General features: G+C 40.1%; 1 protein-coding gene across 2 annotated transcripts in view; it reads left to right on the top strand.

The window, feature by feature from the left end:
- Positions 1 to 18,160, top strand: part of kcnip4 (Kv channel interacting protein 4) — a 133,280-nt gene that overhangs the window by 14,000 nt on the left and 101,120 nt on the right. Inside the window, exons 1-2 of one of the 2 annotated variants that reach the window (XM_034901315.1) lie at positions 3,140 to 3,288; positions 4,103 to 4,254. The exons of the other annotated variant lie outside the window; for it this stretch is intronic. Of the exons in view, the coding sequence (XP_034757206.1) occupies positions 4,116 to 4,254 (139 nt within the window). The 5' untranslated portion in view covers positions 3,140 to 3,288; positions 4,103 to 4,115. Of the gene's footprint in view, positions 1 to 3,139; positions 3,289 to 4,102; positions 4,255 to 18,160 lie in introns of those variants that run through there. 2 annotated transcript variants of the gene reach the window in all.

Genomic DNA, 18,160 nt, shown 5'->3' with positions numbered 1-18,160 from the left:
GCACTTGTCTTCTCAGGTACAGTACAGGCCTTGCTCATCTCAGGGGAAGCAATTAGATAGCTATGCTGTCTCCCCTAAAGCATAGACCACTATCACTGTACAACAATTCATGTTATGCACATTAAATGGAAGCTTAAGCCCACTTGGCCGTAGACCAGGGACAAGTCATTTACATAGGACTGCATGTAAATGAATGGCACTGTATGTCATAGCAGAAATAAAAGAATTGCTTTAAGCAGTCCTGGCAGTAATTCCACTGCCAGTATTTTGGAAGACATTACCCATAACCCTGTGGTAGTAAATTCAGTCTATCATGGCTGTGCTGTGGTTTGCATCTTCAACCAAACACTTGCAAGTACAAAGTTTTTGAAAGTTGTTTTCAAAAATCCATAGATATGGCTTCCAGTTAGACTGATCTGCCACATAATTTTTGTCTGTAATAACTAGTCTACATCGACGATGTGTCATTTATGGACTGTTCCAGTGCTGCCGGAGGTGTTCCTCACCTTCTTTTTTGTGTGTGTGTGTGTGTGTGTGTTGGCATTCTAAAAACTAGTCGATTTGGGGAAAATCCTCCGAGCTCTGACCGGCAATCACATTTTATTTCACGCCTGCCTACAGTGAGGGAAAATGGGAGGTTAGATTTATTTGAACAGTGAGAGACAAAATAACAAGAAAATCCAGAAAAACGCATTTCAAAAATGTTATAAATAGATTTGCATTTTAATGTGGGAAATAAGTATTTGACTCCCTCTCAATCAGAAAGATTTCATGCTCCCAGGTGTCTTTTATTCAGGTAACGAGCTGAGATTTGGAGCACACTCTTAAAGGGAGTGCTCCTAAACTCAGCTTGTTACCTGTATAGTATATAGAAGCAATCAGTCAATCATATTCCAAACTCTCCACCATGGCCAAGGCCAAAGAGCTCTCCAAAGATGTCAGGGACAAGATTGTAGAACTACACAAGTCTGGAATAGGCTATAAGACCACTGCCAAGCAGCTTGGTGAGAAGGTGACAACAGTTGGTGCGATTATTTGCAAATGGAAGAAACACAGAAGAACTTTCAATCTCCCTCGGCTTGGGGCTCCATGCAAGATCTCACCTCGTGGAGTTGCTATGATCAGGAGAAAAGTGAAGAATCAGCCCAAAACTCACACTACACCGGGAATGACTGAAGTCCTGCAGCGCCTGAAGGACCCCCTGCTCAAGAATGCACATATACATGCCCGTCTGAAGTTTGCCAATGAACATCTGAATGATTCAGAGGACAAGTGGGTGAAAGTGTGGTCAGATGAGACCAAAATGGAGCTCTTTAGCATCAACTCAGCTTGCCGTGTTTGGAGGAGGAGGAGGAGTAATGCTGCCTCTGACCACCGTCAAACATGGAGGTGGAAACATTAGGCTTTGGGGGTGTTTTTCAGCTAAGGGGACAGGACAACTTCACCGCATCAAAGGGACGATGGACGGAGCCATGTACCATCAAATCTTGGGTGAGAACCTCCTTCCCTCAGCCAGGGCATTAAGAATGGGTTGTGAATAGGTATTCCAGCATGACAATGAGCCAAAACACACGGCCAAGGCAACAAAGGAGTGGGTCAAGAAGAAGCACATTAAGGTCCTGGAGCGGCCTAGCCAGTCTCCAGACCTTAATCCCATAGAAAATCTGTGAAGGGTCCAGTTGCCAAAGGTCCGCCTCAAAACCTTAATGACTTGGAGAAGCTCTGCAAAGAGGAGCGAGACAAAATCCCTCCTGAGATGTGTGCAAACCTGGTGGCCAATTACAAGAAACATCTGACCTCTGTGTTTGCAAACAAGGGTTTTGTCCACAAGTACTAAGTAATGTTTTGCAAAGGGTTCAAATAAATATTTTCCTCATTAAAATCCAGTTCAATTTATAACATTTTGGACATGCGTTTTTCTGGATTTTGTTGTTGTTATTTTGTCTCTCACTGTTCAAATAAATCTACCATTGGAATTATAGACTGATCATTTCTTTGTCAGGGCGTACAAAATCCGCAGAGGATCAAATACTTCCCCCCCCACTGTACGTGCTAATGTTCCAACAAAACAAGTTCCTTCCCGGGGCTAATTTGCAGAGGCACCGTCATTGTGTCCGGCGATTGAATAAAAATAGTAAAGACACTTGTCACTGGTTTAAAGAAATGCCAAAAAACAAGAGCACTGGTTTCTCCCATCCCAGAATGCTGTGTGGACTAGCCAGACCCTCCTCCTCAGCGCTATAGAGGGTCTGGCAATGCAAGACTAGTAATAACAGTGTAAGTGTCTGACATAAATGGCTGACTTGTTAATTAAAATGATGAAAAGAATTTAGCACACACAGAGATCAGAAGTGCTGTACAGTACAATGCTCATGGAGCTGGCAATTGTAATGAAACTTCTGATTCACAGACATCCCAGGTGAGTGTGTTCATGCTGCTGCGCTTTAACACACATCTGTTGGTCTTTGTACCTGCTGCCGTCCTGGAACCTGTAGTGGCTTGGAATAGTATGGCCTGTTTTTTTATTTGTTTTTTTTTCTCCAATATTTCTTCCTTCCCCTTGCTGTAGGCTGGGTTGTTGTTTTTTGGAATAACTGAATTAGTATGGGGCTGTGCATGCTAACACTCTAAACTAAGAAAGTGAACATCTACATTTTAGGATTGCGATAGTTAGTATGTAAGTATGCTGGCATTGAAGAGTAACTCAAAGTGCTGCTGTGCCTGCGTAGGTCAAGGGTTTGAGTCCGACCTGTGACGATTTCCTGCAGGTCTTCACTTTCTCACCTAGCTGTCCTATGGATTAAAGGCGGAAAAGTCCCAAAAATAATCGTACAAAAATGAATAGAAAGACCCTCTAACATGGCTATATCACACAATACTGGTCTTTTGTAATATAGTGCAGATACAATTCTTCAACCCGTGTTTCAGTACGGACAATGCTTTTTTTCCACGCTTTTTAAGAGGCTCAAGGAGCACGGTCAAAGGGATCCACTATAAATGCAGAGCCACCCACATCTTCGACTCTACCCCCCTTCCTCTGATACTTGAATACAAACACACACATGGTTATCAGACTTGAAGCACAAGCCATATTGTCTTCCAGCAGTTCTCTCTCACTTATTCACTCTCTCTGCTTCACCGAGCGGTCCTTGCTCATCCTCCTCCTCCTCCTCCCACCCCCTTTCACACTCTGTTGATCAGCTCAGGAAAGGGAAAGTGCTTATGTGAAACCTGAGGATCACTTGCAGCCTGAGGAAGCAGAGAGCACATCGTGTTTTATCCTGCAAGGTAAGATTCTGCTCAGAGGGACAGTTGATAGCAGTTAGCCCTCGCACTGGACCTCACGTTTTGTGCACTGAAGGATGTAAATTTGCCATCTGAGAGCAAACCAAAAGCCCTGCAGTCAGAGCGGCTGATGATCTGTTGTTGTTTGGAACTTTTGCTCTTGAAATGGAACCTTTGGGGGGTGGGGGTATGTAATCGTAGAGCTAAATGAGGAAGAGTATCGCTAGGTCATGTTTTATTTAGTAATGTCATAAAAGTTTGCTTTTACTCTAGGATGGCTACCTAGAGACAATCAGGATGTTTGCTGGTTTCATTTGAAAATCTGTTAGAATGAGTCAGATTGTAGGCAAAGGGTCAATGCAGTTTACTAGGTACATTTGCTTTTACCCCCACTAGTCCTGAAATAGCTGGAAACAACCTTGAAACAGCTCAGGATACATAAAACAAGGAATATCCGGCTCCAAAAGGGCACGCTGAAATGTCTTGCATTTGTTATTATGGCCATGCATACCTGGGGGCAAAAACATTAAATTAGCATAGGGTCTCAGGTGTATTGCCTTAAACGTGGCTTGGTTTGTTTTGCCTGCTGAAGTGGCTGAATTGGTGTGTTTCAATGTTTTCTAAAGACTAGTAAGGGGTTGTCATTTTAATTATGAGGCTAATAATAAGCAACTCTGTGTTCCAATATAGAATTATATTTACTGTTAACCCGCAGCCCTTTTTGAAGTAGGCAAATAATTAGGCCTGTATCTGTACAGAATTTACTAAACTCAACTCCTTGCAAATAATGCCACAAACACACTATATTTAAAAATAGATAAGTTCCAGCCATGTGTACACCAACCAAGAGGACCCAGTGGAGGGAGGACCTGCAGCATTTCCGTAAAGACAACGGCTTCTCCAAGAAAGTCCTGCTCAACTGCTGCCTGGTGCGACGCATCATCACCTGGGCCTCCCCAAAACAAAAAGGTACAAAAACAAGTGGAAAATGGCATACACTACACTCAATAAGCTAATAAAGTTACCCAAACAGGATTAAGCTGTTACTGTAACTGAAGAACTAAGTCCTGGAACTATAAATACAGTGTGCACTTAAAAAAAGTAATATACTAATCTAATTATGCTTTTAACAGTAGCACTATAGCCACTTATCAACTGTACCGTTAACCTGAGTTCTGTCAAAATGGAGTCTAGAATGTACTCCATAATGTAGTCTAAACGCCGCTCAGTTTCTCAACAGCATTTAAAAAAACGTTTGTAACTGTTTGTGAATGTTATGTTTACATTTTTTTTCTGATAATAAAAATAAAAATTTGATTACTATAAATAATTCAAAACACATAATGTGGGATTGCTCAGTTATCCTGTCACCTTTTATTGGAACCCCAGAATTCCTGATATTCCTGAAGTGACATGATCCGAACGGATCGCACCACGAGTCATGCTAGACAGCTCCAGTAAATTAACTCTTTCTAAACCTAGATCAGTACTGATTACTGCCTGGGTTATATATTCACAAAGGCCATATAGCCTTATAACATAGGATGTATAGGTAACTTTTCTTGCCTCTGTATTTTACTGCCTGATATGTTGCCTGATCCAGAGGGGAACCACTTGGCTTGACTCTTTGGCCAAGGCCTTTACGTCATATTTAGATACATCAGAGTTAGAATTAAGCCACCTTTCCTCAAATAAGAAAATTATTTAAAAGTAAAAGAGTCTTTTTCTGAATAGCAGATTTGAGAACTTGATTGGATATTGAATAGAAGCATGCCTAATGGTCTTTTTTGTGAAATTATTTGTTATTCCATTTGGTATTTATGCACAAACTGTAAGTACAGTTAGGAGATTGCAGTTCCTTTCCTTATCTATTTTCATTGTTGCTGTTTATTAGTGACACTTGCTCAGTTGCCATTATTGTTTTATAGCTCAGTGATATGTCAAGCATTACCATAAATTCTGGAGCATTTTGTAATTGGCATGTGTTCTGCATTGATATGGCGTGTCAGATAAATGGCTTGTGTTTTGGGTACGATTTAGGATGCTATCAACAGTCATGGATGTCACCGTAGGGACTAGATAACATCTGCAGTGAAGATTTTTCTGCAGGGGAAAAACAACAACAGAAGAGTCTAAAACAGTTTTTCATGAATAAGAGAAGCTAGTTTGTGCATATTTGACTTTTTCTTAGAAAGAGAAAACTTTTCTCATTTGGTATTGATTAGATTGGTGTCAAGGGGGCAGGTGCTGTTTCTATCACATAATCAGTGTAGTCTCTTCTTGTACTTTGGCCTCTCCTCGTTTGTGTGAGTTAGTATGTGCAGCCTCCATCCCAAGGCAGGCTGCATTTTTTTGCTTGAGTTGGCTGGAACAGGAGCGCAGTGGTGCTAAGAAAGAAAATAACGTTTTACAATAACATTGCAGCAATGGAGATTATTTTTATTTAATTTTGAACTTTCACTTGCCAGTCTGCTGAGCACCGCTGTCACTTCTGGGTTTTCTTTTTCTGATGTCAGACTTTAGAAAACCAGACATCAAGAAAACCATGAATTCGAGAGCTCACCTTGACCTACCAGTCATAATAATAGAACCGCTTCATGGGATTTGAAGGCTGCATTCCTACAGTAGCATATGTCTGTCCGTAGGTGTTCTCGTCATCAGCTGGCATCACACACTAGTAATATAATTCCCGGTCTTGCCCAGAATAACCTCGCAGCTTGCTATTACACTATAAACCTGCCAGGTTGGTTCCTTTCGGAAGTTGGAGCAGTCTCCAGAAAATGAGCATGCTCACTAAAGCAGGTCATTCTAGAAATGCAAAAGCCAGATGATGTGCGAGACAGGCTTCTGCTCTGAGAGACCATCTTAGAAATTACTGCTGTCTCTCTGAGGGACATAATACGTACAGTATTGTATGGATGTCCCACAATGTAACCAGTTGATCATTTGTTGTAAGTGTTGTAACACAAAATGTGTTTTGACTCAATGTGTCTATATTTTCTGAGCTCACTAGATGGCGCTCTCTGTTAAAAAGAAAAAGGTTAAAGTAATGGCAAGTCAGTGTGTTTTCCATCTTTTGCTGAACAGAGAGCGTCATCTAGTGAGCTCAGGAAATAAAGACAGTGGTTTGTGAAGCTTCATTTGACCAGCACTAATCTAAAGCACCACTTTACTGTTCCTATGTATCTTACTCACATAAAACTGTTACATTTTTTTGTTTTGTTTTATTTTCAATGTATTTAAATGATATGCCAATTTGAAGTAAGAAAGAATGCAATGTACCTTTCCTTTTTTTTTATAGACACATTTCTGGTAGAAGTCCATTGCTGTACCTCATGTTTACTGCCAGGAGAGGGCAGCAAGCTACAGAATAAATAAATAACACACCGTTTGCTGCATTCAGAGCAGTTTATCAGCAGTGCCTTGGATGATGTCAAGTTTAATGTAAAATAAGTTAATCATTTTATTTGGTTATGGCAATATTGCATAGTACGTGTCACTGAACAAGTCTATGTAATTTGAATAACACCAAGAACAACACTAAGCCTGTAGACCAATTTAAAAAGAAGGAAAGAAAGAAAGAAGGAAAGAAAGAAAAAAGATAACGTAAATGATGCTGCAGTTGTTAACACCCCACCCACCCCCCTCCCAGCGAATACACCACGTGTCCTCCTAACACTCAGGTAGTGATACTGTCGTACATTCTGTGAATGTCTGCACTGCAGTAGTAATTCAGTGGCACTACATGCACTCACTATAGCTAAGATATTTCTCTTTGCCACAGTACTAAAACATGATGACATGACATGTGTATATGGTCGCCTTACTTTCTGCTTCCTGATCGACCATTCAAGACATAGTGTAGTTATATCAGTGTTCATAATCAGCAAATAACACTAATGCAGGATTTGACAACTTCTAGTTTTCTCTTGTTACATTAAGAACACTTATATTTTCTGCAGATGTCAGCTATTTGATTAGTTTGCTACTCGGTCTCCTTTGTTTGTTTTATTGTTGAAGAAGTAGGTATTTCATTCTACATGCATTTATTCCAACAAAACATTGCTTAATGGAATATCTACAGTGCAGTGCTATTTAATACCCCCCTTAACCAGTAAACCTTTACACACTGGCTTATACTTTCCTCAGATAGAGTGTGTGCCAGATCAACATACTGCAGCTTTAGACACGCAATCTGGACATGCTGATTCCCAGTTTCTTCTGATATATATCCGCTTGCATGCCCCACTAATCTCCCTAGCTTCACCAGGGCAGAATTTCACCACTATGAGTCATGTCCTTTGAACAGCGCAGAAATGGCCTGGAAATTGGTTTCCTTACAGTACCGTTACAGTAATAAATCCTCATGAGGAAGTTGTACAGTACATTCAAGGTCTCATGTGTTTCTCACTGGAAATCCAGTGTTCTCGCGAGAGCAAAGTTTGAATTTGCTCAGCGAGAAGGGTTGGGCATCGTTTGGATTTTAAGGATTCTGATTCCAATTCCGATTCTTCCTTTTGATTCGGGTTTTTATCAATTCTCAATTCTGATTCTTTGAGAGGTGGAGTTGAGATGGGTCACATTCTTAATTCAGAAATAATAGGAAGGTTTTATTTTGATTCAATGGTGGGTTGCAGTCATACAGGGCTTTTTCAATGCAAAATAAAGCCACACTAGAGCGCTGCTTACTGTGCTCCATTGCTGCAACACAACAAGCGCCTGCCGCTACGGAAACAAAAACTTGCTCATATTACATTTGCATCTGAATCTGTTGTTAATGCCCAACACTATCAGTGAGTCACTCTGGCATTCAGTAATACTCCTTAACTATACCCTTGTAGCCGAGCTGCAGCAATCACATTGGCGGGTGGTGATTGTGCAGTGGGCATGACACATTCCTTTGGTGTGGGAGACCTGACTCGATTCCCACTTTGATACATCAACCAATATGTCCCTGAGCAAGACACTTAACCCATAGTTGCTCCAGAGGCAATGTGTGTCTAAATATATGCACAAAAATGCTAAATGACATGTAATGATATAGGCGGGCCAGAGGCAAGCTAAACAGATAACGCTAAGCGTATGGGGCTCTGGATACGTCATCCTGTCTGTTCTTGTGATTGGAAGTGTTATCCAATTGCACTTGGGGCCACCCCTCAAGATGGGCCACCCCTCAAGATGGGCCACCCCTCAAGATGGGCCACCCCTCGAGATGGGCCAGACCTTTAATCTTTTGGATTTGGGTCTGTATTTCCAGGATACTGCTTCCCCTCACTGATTTAAATTTAATTGTTGAGAGCTTGCTTAACAGTGCGACATCATGATGAGAAGCATTGCTAAAAGGACCCTTAAACCTTGAGAAATAGTCACCATTATTCTCTAATTTGGAGAACATGTTCAACCTCATTAAGAGAGTCCTGGGGGGTTTATCCCTGATGCATGTCATTCTCTCCAGGGATGTTGTAATGGCCATTAGTTTTAGGTCATATGTCTGCTTTCAATAGAGCAACTTTCTTTTCATCTTAATCTATTTTCCCACTTGGTCAAGTGTAAAGGCCTCTGTAGATCTAAGGTGGAAATGGGAAAAGGCAAAGATGGATTAGAGGGGAAGTTGAGGCAGCATGCAGCCTCTCAGATTGGAGGAGAGGGGAAGAAGAGTGATTGCCCAGGGACTGCTCTCTGGCTGAGATGCAGCATGTCCTACTGTTGTCATTCATTCAATTCAATGTTGTGAACATGGTTGCTTGAGAATGTGGGGAAAAGCACCAACAGTTATACCTTACCATGACATTAATCTGTTCTGCGGACAGCCAGAGAGAAAATGTTTCAGGTTGTACAACTAATGCTCTCAGAGATGCAGGAGACAATTTGTTGAAATGCAGTGGCCAGCGTGTTAAAGATCTTTGCATTTTTATTAGCTTGCATATACTGTATTTCATTTGCAGAGCCTTGGCTCTAATAGCAGGTTAGTTCTGTTCTGTTGGATGCAATGGTTTTTGTATTATAATTCAGAGATACGTAATGCCTGGCCTTTAGTGTATTTTAATATGTATTAAAATTCATGTTTTTTTAATTGTAGAAAATAAGTTTAGAATCATCAATGCTTTGTGGAGCAGCAGAAAAGCTTTCTGCTGGTCATTGTGCCATGCCTAATACTCTGGCTAACAATTCTATAAATGTCTCAAATATCACACAGACAAAGGACAAATAATTCGAGAAGCACTTTCCATTATGTCACACCACAGTGAGCCTGGTGTTCTCTTTCTCCGGCATGGCTACGACCCACACCCCTCTGTTGATAAACAGGGATTAGCCGCTAACAGCCAGGGATTAGATTGAGAAGAGGCGACCCCAGCAAACCATGTGGTTTGTTAAACACCTTAAAAACAGTCACTCTCCATCCTGTCAATTGGATACAGCTCACTGAGATGCCGGGTGGTTCTACACGTGAGCGTGCGCCAGTCATTTCTGTAACTAAGCCTGGTCCTATACCAGGAACTCATTCTACACATCATTAAATATGCATTGGTTGCAACTTGCTGGGGTTTTTCCACAGACTTGGTACCACTTTGTTTCTCAGGGAAAGCCACATGTGAGCATATGGACTGCTTTAGTTCTGTAACAAAATACCACAAGCATAAAACTGTTCAATGACAACTGAGCATAATGTATGGCGATAAAGATCATGCTATGGATTTGAAAGCTCTAGAACAGATACTAAATGGACCGTGTGGAGAGATTGTAGGTTTAGTTAAGTATCATTGGGTTTTGGACAGAGTAATATGTCACCTTTGCTCTTGTTGGGGAAATGTTCTCTCTTTCCTTGAATTTTATAGACAAAACAATTAATTAAAAAAGAAAAACTAAGGAAAAATAGAAATTACTTGCAGCTGGGAAATCGGATGATCAACAGCAAGGTGTCTTCCAAGTGACTTAGTTTCCTATTAAATGGAGTTGGAATGACACCATTGAGCTGTAAGGGCTCCTATTCTACAGTATTTATAGACATTAGTTTTGGGAAAGTTGGTGTGAAGTCATTAATCAACTGCTTTTGCATATATTATTCTACACCTGGCTTCCTTCTGTTCCTCCCCTGTCCTCCTTTGTCCTCTTGTCTGCCGGTAATACAGGCGTTTGCCGGTAACCTACTTCAGTCAAATGTTTGTATTCTAGCAGCGGCCTGGGCCCTCTATAAATAGGCCCTCCTGAATGATACCCGGTACAGTGAAACCTCGTAAGCCTTTGACTGCCACAGGGCAGAAATGACTTTCTTGTGTCTGTGTCGCTCGACTTTAACACACCTGTCCCTGTCACGGTCTAATTTATCTCCCCTGCCTGTTTGTCAGGCAGCATCCAAGCACCAGGCGAAGGTTCATTTCCAGGCCTGAAAGACATTGCAAATTCCTTTATATCACCCCATGAGATAGCTTCTGAAAAGGTGTGATGTACTATATAACGTTGAACCTGAAGGACAAGCATCTCAACGTATTAATGCTTTGAATAAAGTCATTTTAAAGTATTTTTTGCACATGCACCTCATCAAAATAACACATTACACGCTTAATCTTTACTCAGTTGATTACATTTTTTACCTAGCTTCGTTCTAATCACTTGGCTTTGTACTGGTCTTGCTGTGGGAGGAAAAAAAACCTCACACATGCAGAAAAGGATCTTTTAAAACAACTGTTTCCATCCACTTGTCAATCGAATTATCTGAAGTTTGGTAAAACAGCTCAAGCTTTTGAAAGTGTGTTTCCATCCTACGGCTTTAAAGCAAATAAAAACCTGCGCGTAATGTCGTCACGTGCTGTTTTGCGATCAAATTGGTATATCGGATTGATTTGAGACATTTTAAGGTGTTACCATTCATTTTCGCACTGAATCGCACAAACTTCAAGCAAACTTTTGCGAACAAAATGGATCGCAACAACAAATGATCAATATTGCACAAGTTGTAATAGTGCTTATGTGCCGCTGCGAGACATCTCTCTTTTTTGAGACATGTCTTGTTTGAGTGTCTTAGATTTACTACGGTGGACATCCCACGGCTTGCTGTAATCTTTGTTCTCCATTTCCTTTGCAAGTTCCTGATAAAATATGGCATTTCTTAATTTTTTTAGCTATCTAAAATAGCAGTTATAATTTGCTTTTAAATTACATGAAAAAAGTCTCTTGTCTCCTTGTACGTCCACTTCCATCTGTCTTTGTTGACACCCGCCATGTGTGCAGACAGAGAGGAAATACTGGGCGGAAATTAACTAAAACTTCTTCTTTGTTTTGTGGCGGGTTGCAACCATAAAAGGACCTGAAACTTAATCGCAATTCATTATTTATTCATTAAAAAAAAGATTGGAAATTCCATGTTAGTGACAAGTATAGCACAAGGTGTGGGCCCTGCCCCAGTTGGCTGCATCAACCTGCAACTGTGAAAAGAAACAGAAAATGGATTAAATGAATTGATTTAACTGGGAGCGTCCCAGTAAAACTATCATCCAACGCACGTTTCTGCAGATTGTTCCAAAATGACAGCGTGATAAGATAAGTTGTCATTGGCATGCCATTTTGCGATTCAATCTGGCAAGCCAATGGTTTTTTAGAGAAAGGGGAGGTAATCTTGCCCTTTATGACGTCATAAGGAACGAGATTCCAGATTGGTCCATTTGAGCTTTCTTTTTCTCAAAAGCAGAGCAGGATACCTAGGGCTTGGTTAACACCTATTGCCATTTCTAGCCAGTGGGGACCATAGGCAGGCTGGGTGAACGCATATTAATGTTAAAAAACCTCAAAGTGAAATTTTCATGACATGGGACCTTTTAAATAGCTCTAAATTAGAAATAAACTGTCTGGCCTGCTATCAAGTCGTAAGGACCTCTGTATTTGCTTACGTTATGGCAGGAAGATATTGGACATTTACAATTTTGTTAAGTGAGCTCATGATGTTAAACGAGCACCAGTCATATTATAGTAAAACTTATTTCTGGTGGCTATAATATCGGTTCAGTATTTAAATCAGGATAGTCATTCTATAAGCATGTAATTTAGAGTGTTACTATAAGTGTGTTTTACCTTGACATCCTCTTAGTTGATAGTGTGCTTTCTATTAACCTTTGCCTTGGCTGTAATCGCAGCTCTTTTTTCAAGAATACATATCACTTTGCACTTCAGATTTAGACTAAGATGAATAATTAGATAATGGTAACTTTGCAACCTCATTAGGAAGGCAAATTACCACTCAGGTAATAGAGGAGATACGGTAGGCTGGCCTGAGTGTACATTATCTCCTCACTATCTGTCCCGCACTCTGGTGTACACACTGATACAAATGGAATTGTTCACTGTTGCCAGACACCATTGGGAAAAGAAATGGCAAGAGCTATCAAACGAAAGATTAAAATTGTTATAATGTGAAATGGAAGTCAGTAATGCAGTTAAAATACAAATCATATTCTGGGAGTCTTTGAGAGAATCCTGCCTTCGAGGTTTTTTTAATGCTATTGTCCTTTTAATACTCCCAGTTTCAAGTGCCAATAACCTGCAGTTAAACCTGTGTATTAGTGAGCAGGGTTAGATACTGTGTGGAAGCATCCTCTTTAGCGAAGCAATACAGATTACGGAAGCCAAGAGGGACATCTGTGAGCAGATACATGGTGGAAGGTGAAGAATAGAAGACGGGGAGTGAGACATTTGAGACAATAGAGAAGTCGAAAGAGAAAGGGAAGAGTAATTAGCAGGAGAATTGGTGGAAGGAACAGATAGGGACAGTTCGAATACAGGAATAGAGACAGATGACTGAAGGTAGAAGCTCCGTCCGAAATGCCAGAGAAATGTACCGTAAATATTGTGTGTGTGTGTGTGTGTGTGTGTGTTTATTTTGAATCTGGCAAGCTGCAACAGAATAAAAAAAACTACTTCTGTGACACACAAGCAGAAACCTTACGAACAGACTGGAGTCTGCTGCAGCTGGGCTGTCAAACCTGAACATTTCTAACAGTAACTAAACCACTACAATACCCCTTTTATTAGTGTTTACTGAAACTTTAATATAAAAAAATCAGGGGACTGAACTTAACATTTTTATTAATATATAATATAATATAGTTTTATGGGTAAGTCACCAGAGGCCCCACAGTACTTATGTCACAATGCGATCATATGCGATTTTAAACATATTGCGATATTCTGCGAAATGTATTGCCTTTTTTCAACTTATTATGTTCCTGAATGAAAACGTTGTATCATATATGCTGTCTGTCGCCCCAGCTTACCTCACCAGAAAATAAAACTCTCCAAAACTGCTCCAGTTATTCTAGTACAAAAACGTTTTTTTCTCATGTGCAATTTTTCTAATAAAAGATTGATACTTGACTATTTATACTCTTCAGCATGCTAGCTTCCTTACAATCACTACGGTATTTAGGTGCTAATGTTTATAAGGTGTAAGATATGCAATATTTATCAAAGATGACCATGTTACATAGTCTAGCTGAGGCTGATGGAAATGCCATTAGGCCTAGATGTGCAGGTATTCGATCATAAATCATCATTTATCCTAAGGGGAACATCATTGTCTGGGCTAAATTACATTGCAATCCATCAAGTAGAGGGGCATTTAGGGGATCAACAAAGTCATAAATATGCATTGTCAGTGAACCAAAGTAGTGAAATATATTCAGTACAACATTTTTGTGACGATCCATCAAAGAGATGTTGAGATATTTAAATGGATAAGAGGGATATTTTTTAAGAGTAGACCGACCAACATCACTACCCATGAGTTATGGCACTAACATGGCTGAATTCCTTTTAAGAAGGGTTCTGAATGAAAAAAAAGAAAAGATTTTGATCAAAATTATGGTATGTATTGGCAATATTATTTAAAAATTCCAAACAATATTGATTTCTATATTGGAAGTACAGCATGGTTTTGGGTTGGACTGAAATGCATTTGATCAGTTTTCCTTGGAAGACAGGCCAGTGCCTTGCGCCAAGATCAACTTCAGATCTTGTGCTGTGAAACAAAGCATAAGAGAGGTCCCGTTCTCACTGTACAACTGGGAATTGGTGTCATGTCAGTTCCCTGTTAGCATTTACCCCATTCCTAACATTCTTTTTAAACTTTAGTGCGTAACATTTTGATATCGTCCGTTACATTCAAGCCATGGCCAAATGAGTTGCTACAGGTAATTAAGACTATCAGCTCCACAAAACTCTATCTCTAGTTCTCAACATGGCTAAGTTTAGAAAAGGATATCATCCGGCGACTTTTGCGCGCAGTAGCTCAAGTAACAATAATTACGTTCTGAACAGTCCATGCTTTTTTTTTTATCCGCCGTGTCCTCCTTTCATACTAGCAACTGCATGGAGAAGTGTGGATGGCGCGTCGACAGTTTTGCTGTCATTACTTAGAGTTCCTCATGGGAGTGACATAAACTATACACTCTAGCTTTAAATGGCACAGAGAACAAGGTTGGGAATTTATTACCCATACAGCTACACATTAAGAGTAACCTCTGTATTTGCTGCTCCACTAATGGCACCCCTGCCATTTGTTGTCACTTAAGGTAAAAACCAAGAGTATCTGTGCTCCGAGTAGAAGAGGCCTATTCTTCTTAAACTGTAGTTTGTGCGTGTCTGTCTATCGGCAGACGCGCACTGTGCGGAAATTGGGTCAACAAACCACACCAGGCCTCCTGCAAAAAACCAAATGAAATGAGGTCATGGAAAAGAGAAGGCTCTCTGCTGGCCTGAAGAGCTTTTTAGTCTTAACACTAACAGAGTCACTCGCCAGAATAAATTGTCTGCATTAGTCTTTGCTATTTGACATTATGGAACTGCTTAAGTAACAACACCAATTTTGGAGGACAAGTGCTAGTTCATTACACTCAGAGTGGAGTGTACAGGCATGGATTGGTGCAAAATGTTAAGTATCTAAAGTATTTAAGTATTTTCATTTTAAAAGGCTTGTTAGAACGTCGCATAGGTTAAGTCACATTTACTACATCATTCATACATTAAAACTCATGCAAACAGTGCTTGTTTACAAAGCATCATGGACTCTTTTCCAGGAACCACTGAGGGAACGGGACCTTTTTGTAAAACACAGGACATTAGCCAGCCACATAATCCCCTTGTGATGCATTTCCTCGTACTTCTAGGAGTGCTTACTGTCAGTCCACTTCTACTGATGAATTTCAAACTTGATGGCCTTCCAATAATTGCAGTGGTAATGATCATTTGCACTGCATGGTGGTGGGTGTAATTTGCCTATCCCCATGGCAGCGACTAAGTTGTTTTATTTTATCATCTGCAAGGCAGTCATTCAGGAAATGGCTTTTTGCAAGAGAGAATAGTGTTGTTCCCCCCTAGTGCTAAAATGGTCCATGTGTAGCTGCAGAGTAAGTGAATTAAAGTTTTTCAGGGAGAAGGTGCTTTGCCCAGTGTGCTTTCTGCTCTGGGCTGGGTAATAATACAGGCGAGCATACGCCAAATCCTAATTGTTCCCTGGGGACTCCGAATGAGTTCACTCGTGACGTAATAGCAACTATGATTTAAATATTGAGCAAGGTTATTTAATGTTGCACCCACTGTACATCCTGTAGCAGGCCTCCCATTTGATTACTGGAATATGGAAGATGTTTCTATGCCATGTTGCACAGACTGTAAAATAGTTTCTGTATGCTAGGACATGAGTTCAACACGGCTGTTAGTCACTGTAAATGAACTTAGAATATTTACATCAGCTGAACACAAATACTGCTAATGTAATCCTTAGTTAATTAATTAGCATCTTATGTTCCCATAATGAAAATGATTTAAAAGGTTCTTAGATAAAAAGAAGCCTAATCATCCCCTTAAGGGGCCTTTTCCCTGTTAGAATAGTTCAATTAGCTCTTTCTCTCTCTTTGATCCTAAGCAATTGTTCATGCACATGTAGGCTTTCTTTGTAAATACAATTATGTTGTATGTATAATTTAGATAAGTCCACCTATTGATGCATTTATCACTTTATTATCATTTTTGATAGTGTTCACCTTTTTTAAATTGACTCAGTATCTCTTGGACGGTCGCTCCGCTACCTCTGTGGGGACTAAAATATATCTCAGCTATGGGATGGATGGTCATTAAACTTTGTACAGACATTCACTGTCCTCAGAGGATGAATTGTACCATGACTTTTCCTGCACTATTGCCATGAGCGTGACATGGTTGCTTTTTCAGTTTAATGATTTGACAGCTACTCGATGGATTGCTATTAACTTTGGTACATACAGTATATCCATAATGCCTAGAGTTTTCCACAAGAACCACCAGATGGTCAAAGTTAGTGATTAAACATTCTCATGTTAGTATCGCTGATGTTAGCATCTAGCTCACGGTTGTGTTTACAGCCCAACAAAGCCTGTAACATAAACGTAGACTCTTAATCTTGTTATAATTGTGAATTGAGAGAGCGTCATATACTGCAGCTGTTGTGGACCCTGACTTGTCCTATCAGACAGGGTACTGTCTTGTTGAGTCTTAGATCTAGGTTCTGCTTTGTAATTCTTCCTTCACTTCTGTTTTAAGTGCTCCCTCAGTTGATACAGTCTGTACAAGGTCCATAACAATGGCAGTTAGTGGATCTTTGTGGGTTAGCTATTAATCAGGAAATAAAAAGCAGCCACACAGCAGTAAACCCAGTCTACCGCCTCATAGTGTTTCTCCTCTCCATCAAAGCTCGGGGCTGCCTCCGCCACATTATTGGTGAGCCAACTAAAAGGTAGCAGTGAATGTGCTCCAGCACACTGATGTTAATGATTTAGTGTGTTTGGTTTCATGTACACACTCTATCAAAATTCTCCTGCCATTCTTTGGTTCAGTGATTTCAGGTTTTGTGAGAAAATCAGTTTTTTAGGACTTGACAAGAGGGGGGACAAACAAATAGAGACAACATGTCCCTGGCTCTGCTTGAGATGATATATATATCTTGTGCATGTATTTTGGTCTTTACCGGCTTTTATTAGCATGTTAACAAGGACTCTACCCCCTTATTCTTTATGCTTAGCCTCGCCTTCACTGCTCCAGAGAGATTGTGGAAAGGTTGATTGGCTCCTACTCCAAAAGGATTTACAAAACCGACTCCCCGATGATCAGCATATACAACTAGAGTTTGTTTTGGAAATGTATCAGAGTAACACCATATAACACGAGCCCTCAAATATTAAGAGAATGAGACATTAGCGTTTCTCTGAGGAGAAGGTGTTTGATGCAACTGATCTGCATGCAGTGTGCCTGGCCAGCATATCGAGATTGATGCCCTAGAAAATCTGTGATTTTATTCAAAACCCAAGATTTGCACCTAATTTCATAAATTTGCATGCTAGGAATGAAAATGATGGAGCTCATGTATCACAGCTTATCACATTGTCAGTATTGGGAAAAACAAATCAATATAGTATTTGGGTCAATATCTAAAGCCCGATTCAGGAGTCGGTCTAGACATGCCATGAATCTTTCTGACATTGAATGGATTCTACAATACAGTATGTTATCCTCCTGCTTATATCTGAATGTTTTGGCTTATAATTTACGAAACAATATGTCTAGTTACTTCAAATAATCCTTAAAATAAAAAAAGGTTTGAGAGATGAGAGAACATACTGCTGGTTTAAAATGAATTATGCTCTTAAGAATATGTCCCGTTTGTCACAAAGAAAATGATAGAGTATATTCAGCCAATATGTCGTCCTGAAATAGTCTTGCTCAGAGACGAAGCAAAAAAAACAACTAATGTTCTGAATCATAACATCACTGGACCCACTCTATTTTGAATAGAAGCAACGTCTACATCACAGTAAAAAAAAAAGATATTGAAATGCTATCTACATTTCCCTGG

Source organism: Etheostoma cragini, chromosome 19 (assembly GCF_013103735.1).
Source record: "Etheostoma cragini isolate CJK2018 chromosome 19, CSU_Ecrag_1.0, whole genome shotgun sequence".
Taxonomy (NCBI): Eukaryota; Metazoa; Chordata; class Actinopteri; order Perciformes; family Percidae; genus Etheostoma; species Etheostoma cragini.
This window is presented reverse-complemented; position numbering and strand designations above follow the sequence as displayed.